Raw genomic sequence first — 9948 nt, forward strand, 5'->3', positions numbered from 1 at the left:
ACCGCTCTGCCATCATCAACGCCACCGTCGCTGATCTTTATTTTGAATGCTTTTATTGTTTTACCACTCGTCGTTTAGCCAAAAGCAAACATGCGAATATGTGGAACTGCTCGAAAAAGGCATAAAAGGTAACAATATAACAAGCACTTGAATAAGGACTTAGTCACGCAGCAGGCCACGCCAGAGAGATATAACAAGACAGAGCGAAAGAAAAACGAATCCTGGATGGGAACTGCTTTCACTTGTCCTGTGATACCAAACACAAAAACATTACAAACATGAAAATGACAAAGGTATTCAATACAAGCGTCAATCACTTTTATTCAGCCAAGCTTTACTACAGAATTTGAGGATTCCAGCTGGTAGCAGAATTCTCTTACCTAACACTGCCCCGAATTGACAAGATGTTGAATTCATTATGAAACACTTTTTCCTAAAAATCATAAACAGCTATCACACAATTTTCGAGCTTTGAATAATAGTTGCTAAAATCTGTAATGTCTAATTATTCCTTATTGCCTTACGACGGCCGTCATGGCATTAGTGTGAAAACTTCTCATAGACTTTAGCAAAGCTGAATGCTACATGTAGCTTCAATATTTGACAAACGAATAGCGTTTATTAACTCTAAATTACGGGCTCGCAAGAAACCTAGGTCGGGCAGCTGGCAATGGGCAATACGAGAAATCCAAACGAGGCTCATTTGTGATAGATAAAAAAACCTTCATTACGTTGCCCCAGCGTCGCCTTTCTTTGATAATCAATGAGCAATGTTCTGTTAGTTCATCATATGTACTCCGAACTGCATCTGAGCTGCTCCGTAATAAAATGCTCTAGTCATTGTGAGTATGTGTGCTATGAAATTATCGACAATAATAATATGTCATCATATTTTGCAAGTAACTCCGCTCTTTTGTATAATCCAGTCCGAACGTCTGCTTACTAATTGATCACCCATACCTGTATCTCCCAAAAATTCCTACGCATATCTGTTCACCAGCGCTTTTCACGCATGAATACTATCGACTGGAAAGCTTTGTACTTGCTTGCGAACTTATGCTTATGGCAATTGTGAGACTCATACGTGTAGAAGTTCGAAAATTAAAATTTTCTGTTTCGTTAGTTCTACCTCGTCACTGACGTATGGGGCAGGCCTAACGCGCGGGCCGCCCCTGTCGCGTTGTACGGCTGCGAGTCTAATAACGAGAAATTATTGTTGCTAATAGTAAATGTTCTAAGCACGCGTTTTTCTCTATTCAAGTACTACATGTTATAACACGATAGGACATCTATAGATCCCCTACGAACTTAGGCTGGATACACTGTCAACAAGAACATATACATACAACGAACATTTGCAGGGAGCATCCAGTGCAAACTCGACCCCTCTCCCCTCCATTAAGTTCAACAGATCCAACCGATCACCGTAGAACGACGGGTCTTGCTATTACTAGCAATAGCTTGCCTGGCATATACGATCAAGTTACCACTTGACCGTTTAAGTTATTGTCAGCAGCAGTTAAATCTGTTAGCTGTTTCACCGAAGCCAACTCTAGGACTGCCAAGATCGTTCAAAATGACCGTACTTTCAGCTGCAATCGCTGCCGCCCGCTTCTCGACTACCTTTTGCCTGCAAAACGAAAATCGCGAAAACGATCTGACCTTTTTAGACATAGTCAATTTATTCTCTAAGAGATTTACTGCATTGTTTAGGAAAAACACTAGGACAAGTTAACTTTGCCTAGTCAGCCAGATAAGGATATCAATGAATCAAAATATTTAGTCCGTAATTTTTTCACCACATCTGTAACCTGAAGTAGTGAATGATTTGTTAATCGTAACAAGGTTAATTTTAGGACGAAGCTAGGCTCCGTATATGAAAAACACATAGATACGAAAGCAGGCTCAACAGATCCTTATATTACCTTCGCAATACCTCGCTAACGAGGTCCCTGGCCGCTTCGTCGATATTGGTGTTAGTCTTTGCTGATGTGAGATGCCATGAATGAAAGTTATTTGCCTTACAGAATTGTTTCATCTTCACCTGATTAATTCCATCCCCTTTGCTTAAGTCACACCTAATTAAAATGCAATAACAATAAATCATACGCTGATTTTAGACACAGATCCCAAACAAACATCAGTCCCGAGAACTAGTCTGCAACAATAGATTAAACTGATAATTGAAAAAGTACAGGCTCACTATTGACTCTTTCTACATGGCTGATAATTATCTCACTACAAGAAGCTCAGATTTACAGTAAACGAAGAGAAATATTAGACTTAAGCAGACATCGCTACGATCTATACATGCGCAACAATGATCCTCACGGAATTTCTTTTAAGATACGCCTTTGATGTTTCCCAAAATCAACTTTGTTACTTCAATTCAAATAGTTTTTGATTGAGAAGAATGTAACGATTAACATTATATACATTTCTTCGATATACATGTAACGCATTTTATCGTTTGATTCAGCATGCCCGCACATATATTAAGCTTAAATTGCGGCGATTCGATCAAAGATGAAAGCTAGTTCATACTTGTTTGCTAGTAGGACACAAGGTATAGGCGATCCATCGGCTAGATGAACCTTCGCGTCAAGGTCAGTCTTCCATTTGAGGACAGCCTCAAAAGTGGCACCTCGAGTTGAATCGAACACTACAAACGCACCTACAGCTTCCTTATAGTACACTCTAGTCATATTGCCGAATCGTTCTTGACCTGCAAAAAAGTAGGACGAAATTACACTCCATCTTCGAGACAGGCTAGAAATGATCCCCAACGCGCTGCGGGCAATAAGGTGTCGATGCCTTATTGCCGCAGCGCGGTTGTGTTAGGTACTGAAACATGGATCGTATCACGCCACTGCCTACGCCTGTGCAGCGCGCTCGCCTCCTACCAAATGCCGCTTGATCTGTCTATATAGAAACCAAGAACAAAAATGGTGCAGAGTTGTAAAGGATATACACCAAAATTGTTGGTGTATCTCGCTAGCGTCCATCGGCTGTGCTTTATGGGCTTCTGTAATTATACGCTGCTCGTTACATCACTTATGCACGGTCTTGCGAAATCTCTTGCGTTACTATGCGTTTTCACCATTTTTCTTTATTACGTATCCACTGTTGCATATACGACTTGCCCTTTCGTATGCTATAGCTAGTACAATTAGTATGGGCCCTTTCTCTCGTGTCTTTCGTTAACTTGCCATAGTTATCTCTTATGTTGTATATAGTTGTTTGGTAAAATAATTTGTAGTACGAGATAATAATGTTTAATAAGGCTTCTATTGGTTAAACATAATGACCGTATCATTATTTATCTCTGTTTGTCTTCCATTGGTTCGTTTCCCTGTTTGTTCTATTTTTCCTTCTTTTATATCCGTATGTCGAATATCCAAGTTGAGGGTTGGCATATTAACCTCAGGCCAGTGAAACTCAATCGTCGTCGTCTATCGGATGTGGCCCGCAAGTGGCAGCACCTCTGAGGGAAGAAGGAACGATTATAGACGTCTGAAGCGGATGGTCCCCAATCCATCCGATTCGATAACTTTGCGCAAGCATAAAAGTGCACAAAATCGTTCGAGCGGTAGTAGTAATCAATAACGGCCGACCGTTGGGCTGAGTACAGCGTCTGCATTTCTGCATGCTGGCTCTGTTTTTCTAGTAGCCTCTGTTACCACGCCGCTCGTAGCCATGGCTGTGATTGTTACCGGTCATCGTCAAATGCCTCAATTAAACTCGACGTAGCTAACGCAGTTCAGGCTATCCGTCGATGCGTCCCCGCGGGGGTGACGTGACGATGGCCTTTTAGCAAGCACAGGCTACCAGGACCGTGGTTGAAATAAAGTACTGCGGCCTCTGGTAGCCAGCAGGACCTGGCTGACTGCAAATTGACGAAGAAAGAAAAGTAGCCCATTCGCTTGATTTGCCAAACATTTTCGATTGAGCGTTCTGTATGTGTGAATCAGCTATTTTTTTCTTGAACGGTTTCATAGAAAATAAAGCAAACATTTTATATATAACATGTTCGCTTGGCTACACATAACCCTCAGCAATATATACTGTACAAAGCATTAATAATAATATGTTATAAAGTGTTTTTGTTGGGATACAAACCAGCAATGTCCCAAAGTTGTAGTCTAACGACAGTATTCTCATCCCATTGAATGACCTTGAGAGCGAAATCTACGCCGATCGTTGCTCGATAATGCTCGCTGAAGATCTTGTGCACGTAGCGACGAATAATTGAAGATTTGCCTGTTCCCAGTTCACCGATTACGAGAACCTAAATACGTACGGAGTATGCCATAATTGCCTTCCATCCAGTTCTTATTCTTGACCGTCCCACCTATATATAGTCTACGATAAGCACAGCATGCATAGGACAAGCTAACAGCGTGCTCACTTAGATTTTACATTACCTTGTATAGTAGTTCGCGAGGTTCGACAGCTGAGACAGCCATGTCTGTAGATTAGAAGGCACCGGAGCAAAAACGAGCCTATTTTTTTCCTGTAATCACTAACCAAATAATATCAGTTGTCAATACCAAATGGGTATCTTTGTAAAAATGTGAGTACACATTGATATTTTGCTTGAAAATAGACGCGATGCCGCAAATAAAAATATCATCTGACATCTAAGTCTTTCTTCATTTTTAAGTGATCTCACCCCTGTAGGTATAATCAGCCCAAGCCGGCAGCGCTGAAGTTTTTACACAGACCTTTAAAAAGTTTTTGATAGCGTAAATCTGGGCTCTGTTTGCAGATGTAAGACATGCGGTGATGGCAACTTCAAATGGTACCTCTAAAAGTTCAGCATTTGCATGAGCAAGTATTACCACGCGTCTGCAGTATGCATCCTGGTGGGCCAAAGGTCACCAAGCACATAGGGCAAGCATGCGCAAACTTATAATTAGTGTGCGTCATGAAGTTACAACACGTCCGCTCGAATTTAAAAGCACGCTGATTGTCGTCGATTGAATGGTTTATACAATGCACGATGGATATTCAGATTCAAAAGCTGGGACGAACAATGTGGGATTCGTTTGTCAAGAGGCACGAGAGATCAGATTTTTGCGACAGGGGCGAAAACGATAACAACAGCCCCAGCAACGAACAGCAGAAAAACCCATAGAGCGAAACGGCATCATTTAAATCGATGTGACTGACAGTCCGGTTTCGCCATGTCTGTGTGTGATCCAATGTGATAGGAAACGCCTTCTCGACATCTCGGCCTGATATGATCAACTGAAAGAGCGTGTCTAATTGAGTCACGCGACGCTGAAAGAAAAATAACGAAGATGCAGCATAAAGCGCATTAATACGTTAAGCTTTAAACGGTCAACACATTGAGGTACACGGGCTTGCCGTTTAGATACGTGAAGCCGTTGTATATACAACTTTACGGGTACTCGATATTCATAATATGTATAAATGTCAACAGCTATATATGTAGCCGTCGATGAGGTAGCTCAACGTAGCTTACATAGCCCAGCCTCTGATGGAAATATATGAAGCTCCGCTGCACCGAAAGACGCATTAATGGCACGTAGACAATAGATAATCTGTGCGTTGCCTGAAGACACAAGACAACACGGATAGTGAAAGAAATTATTTAATAAGTTATAACTGATTAACTTGAATTTAATTTCGGCCATAATCCTTGTTTAGCAAGTTTCATAAGGTTACAATTGATCGTGCCCTAAGTCATCTGTAGCTTGGAAGCCATTCTCAGCTACAGATTAGCGATATCTGTCACTTTTCCAACAATACGATGTTTTTCGCAGTCGTTTTGCTCGCTACAACGTAATTTCAATAATGATCAATTTAATTTGATCGTCTAAAAAAGAACGAATCTGGTTATGACAGCCGGTAGACGTTTATGGAAACCCCTGCTGGAAGTACGCGGAATTCATAAAGCGCTCTCTTTTGAGGTTATCGATACGCAATGAAGACAAACGCAACATCGACACCTGATCAACCAGACACCAGACAACACCTGTTCAAGCTATACCTATTTCGAATGTAATTTTTTTTTAATATTATTAGAATTTATTGATTCCTGTGCGACTAGTTGTCACAGTCGGATAAGAACGAATATTTTCAAAGACTCAGTAGAGTTATCTGTTCGCAATGCCACGTTTATGTTTCAACTCGCTCCCTCTATTTCGGGTTTCTTCCATGATTAAAGCTTCACCTAACACATTAAAGAGCTGACGGCACCCGATTATGTTATCATCTACGCTATAATATTATCTTATCATTATTACTGCTAGCTTCCGGATGACTACTTATCTGAAGATAGATACAGAATTTCGTGTGATGAATTAAGAATGATTAAAGCTGTTGCTGTTAACACCAGAACTAGAAAGGAAAAACAATATCAATAGCTGACGGAAAAGTAGCGAGTAGTGCTAGCACCACACCGACGACGCTCATTATTACCCCTTGCCCACTCTTAATAACGATTCTGATCCTGATGAACTAAAAAAAAAAGCACCAGGATCAGTGATAACAGTTAGTGGACCCTATAGCTAGCTGTTCTGCGCTCGAACAAAGGCTCAGCGGCGGTCCGTGTTATCATTACTGCGGGAGCCGGTCGAACCGTGACAACAAAAATAAAAACACTAATTGCTGTTGGCCACAGAGGCTAAATTCGTGATGCTGTTAAGAATGCTATGATTTGACGATTGTAGTTTTACGTTTGCTTCCTGCGTTTGTTACATTGTTGCCAGTCGCCACGAGGCTCAATACTCAGTCGAGACACTCCGTTACAATGAACGATGTGGTACTATATTTCTGTCGGAATCTGCTGTCTGAAGATGCCGACCCAGACCACATTTTCAAGTAGTACTCTATACGAATGAACAAAGGCCGCTGCCGACAACAACAATACGAAGATAAACTGTGACACCTGGACAAAGTTTATCTAGAATTCGCTCGTTGGCTGGGCATTTGCCAGCCCTTTCTTCTGTGGGTTGTCCAGTGGACCATCAGTAATAGCTAATGACGCAGTCGTCTGGGCCTCTAACATCTCCGCGGCTGGTGGTAGTCTGCGGAAAATGTAGTTCTCTCTTTTCGTTCTAGTTGGCAGTGATAAGTGGTGACGACGACGACGACGACGACAATATTTCATAAACGGCGCGCAATAGTCCATTGAAGCAACGCTTTAGATGGATACACAGAAGCAGCACCAGCGGGTTAAATTTTAATATCTAGTTGAAGTACAAAGGCTGTGCTTCGGACCACAAGGAGTACCATTTAGTCGTCAACTAATGGAAGTAGATACAAAAATTGGAATGTGACGCCATTTATTAGCAAGCATTCATAAACGCCGGCTGGCAGATTATCTGTGCTTTGAAGTCCAAGCGAAAACGGGAGAGGCTCAAATCAACCGCGGGGTAACAGGATATTAGTTGGTTTCACTCATATGGGGGCGCCACTATCAAATAAGGGAAAAAACTTAAAATCAACTTTTAACATTAAGATTGTATTTATATAAATATATGCGTTTTCGTACAGTAGATGTTTGCGCTCAAATCAGAGACCTAATATTTTATTAGATGCTATCTGAAGTAAAAATGTATGTGTTTCTGAGACGAATACGTCTGCATCATGAACATGTTTTCGGAACACTTTCAAGTTCAATAAACAAATATTTCTTAAAGGGTCGTTTATTTTCTGCTGCTAGATTTATTATAGCATCTGTCGATGCTGCGTTTCTGCTCTAGAACGCACAAAGGTAATTTTGCCGCTATCGTTGCCAGCCTTGCGAACCTTACACGACGCAATATGTCCACAGTATAGTGCATTTGGCAAAGGGTCAACTTCGTTCACCGGTTATTACCATTCCCCGTTCATCGCCGACCTCTTCAAACGCAGAGGGTTTTCGCGCGCGTGCGTGCGCACGCACGCACGCACGCGCACACACACACACAGACACACACACACACACACAGACACACACACACACACACACACACACACACACTCACACACACACACACACACGCGCTTGACCGTACAAGCATACATTGGCTCACGTTACATCAGGATCGTTCTTATGCGTACACTGAAAACGCTGTTGTCGCCTGAACGCTCCGTTCTGAAATCAACTAATAGCTGATTGCACCCCCCCCCCCCCCCTTTGTTGCTTACCTACCTTCCCCGGACGTTCCCTCCAAATTCGCCAGTGCGCCCACCGGGGGCCCCGTCGCCATATTAATAAAAACTAAACCCATTCTAAATATTGTTAGTTATTAACAGTAAAATGGATTGAAGTAGACTACAGAGCGTTTGCTTATTAGCCAGCCGCTAAATTGTTTAATATTCCCAGGATCGAATGTAATCTGAAGATAGATACAGAATTTCGTGTGATGAATTAAGAATGATTAAAGCTGTTGCTGTTAACACCAGAACTAGAAAGGAAAAACAATATCAATAGCTGACGGAAAAGTAGCGAGTAGTGCTAGCACCACACCGACGACGCTCATTATTACCCCTTGCCCACTCTTAATAACGATTCTGATCCTGATGAACTAAAAAAAAAAGCACCAGGATCAGTGATAACAGTTAGTGGACCCTATAGCTAGCTGTTCTGCGCTCGAACAAAGGCTCAGCGGCGGTCCGTGTTATCATTACTGCGGGAGCCGGTCGAACCGTGACAACAAAAATAAAAACACTAATTGCTGTTGGCCACAGAGGCTAAATTCGTGATGCTGTTAAGAATGCTATGATTTGACGATTGTAGTTTTACGTTTGCTTCCTGCGTTTGTTACATTGTTGCCAGTCGCCACGAGGCTCAATACTCAGTCGAGACACTCCGTTACAATGAACGATGTGGTACTATATTTCTGTCGGAATCTGCTGTCTGAAGATGCCGACCCAGACCACATTTTCAAGTAGTACTCTATACGAATGAACAAAGGCCGCTGCCGACAACAACAATACGAAGATAAACTGTGACACCTGGACAAAGTTTATCTAGAATTCGCTCGTTGGCTGGGCATTTGCCAGCCCTTTCTTCTGTGGGTTGTCCAGTGGACCATCAGTAATAGCTAATGACGCAGTCGTCTGGGCCTCTAACATCTCCGCGGCTGGTGGTAGTCTGCGGAAAATGTAGTTCTCTCTTTTCGTTCTAGTTGGCAGTGATAAGTGGTGACGACGACGACGACGACGACAATATTTCATAAACGGCGCGCAATAGTCCATTGAAGCAACGCTTTAGATGGATACACAGAAGCAGCACCAGCGGGTTAAATTTTAATATCTAGTTGAAGTACAAAGGCTGTGCTTCGGACCACAAGGAGTACCATTTAGTCGTCAACTAATGGAAGTAGATACAAAAATTGGAATGTGACGCCATTTATTAGCAAGCATTCATAAACGCCGGCTGGCAGATTATCTGTGCTTTGAAGTCCAAGCGAAAACGGGAGAGGCTCAAATCAACCGCGGGGTAACAGGATATTAGTTGGTTTCACTCATATGGGGGCGCCACTATCAAATAAGGGAAAAAACTTAAAATCAACTTTTAACATTAAGATTGTATTTATATAAATATATGCGTTTTCGTACAGTAGATGTTTGCGCTCAAATCAGAGACCTAATATTTTATTAGATGCTATCTGAAGTAAAAATGTATGTGTTTCTGAGACGAATACGTCTGCATCATGAACATGTTTTCGGAACACTTTCAAGTTCAATAAACAAATATTTCTTAAAGGGTCGTTTATTTTCTGCTGCTAGATTTATTATAGCATCTGTCGATGCTGCGTTTCTGCTCTAGAACGCACAAAGGTAATTTTGCCGCTATCGTTGCCAGCCTTGCGAACCTTACACGACGCAATATGTCCACAGTATAGTGCATTTGGCAAAGGGTCAACTTCGTTCACCGGTTATTACCATTCCCCGTTCATCGCCGACCTCTTCAAACGCAGAGGGTTTTCG

The 9948-nt window shown here is 42.0% G+C and overlaps 1 protein-coding gene across 10 annotated transcripts in view; it reads right to left on the reverse strand.

Annotated features, from left to right (window-relative positions):
* Positions 1-296: 296 nt before the first annotated feature.
* LOC111246665 (ras-related protein Rab-32-like) overlaps positions 297-9948 on the reverse strand; it is a 19851-nt gene continuing 10199 nt past the window's right edge. For 3 of the 10 annotated variants that reach the window (XM_022796632.2, XM_022796626.2, XM_086984607.1), the window contains exons 2-6: positions 4425-4522; positions 4120-4288; positions 2545-2725; positions 1926-2078; positions 297-1630 (exon numbers count right to left, since the gene is read on the reverse strand). In XM_022796632.2, the coding sequence (XP_022652367.1) occupies positions 1510-1630; positions 1926-2078; positions 2545-2725; positions 4120-4288; positions 4425-4466 (666 nt within the window). In that variant the 5' untranslated portion in view covers positions 4467-4522 and the 3' untranslated portion in view covers positions 297-1509. Of the gene's footprint in view, positions 1631-1925; positions 2079-2544; positions 2726-4119; positions 4289-4424; positions 4523-4841; positions 4877-5488; positions 5579-9948 lie in introns of those variants that run through there. The other 7 variants (XM_086984613.1, XM_086984610.1, XM_022796627.2 and 4 more) reach the window with 6 other exon arrangements.

This window comes from Varroa destructor, unplaced genomic scaffold (genome assembly GCF_002443255.2).
Source record: "Varroa destructor unplaced genomic scaffold, Vdes_3.0 BEIS01000003.1, whole genome shotgun sequence".
Lineage (NCBI taxonomy): Eukaryota > Metazoa > Arthropoda > Arachnida > Mesostigmata > Varroidae > Varroa > Varroa destructor.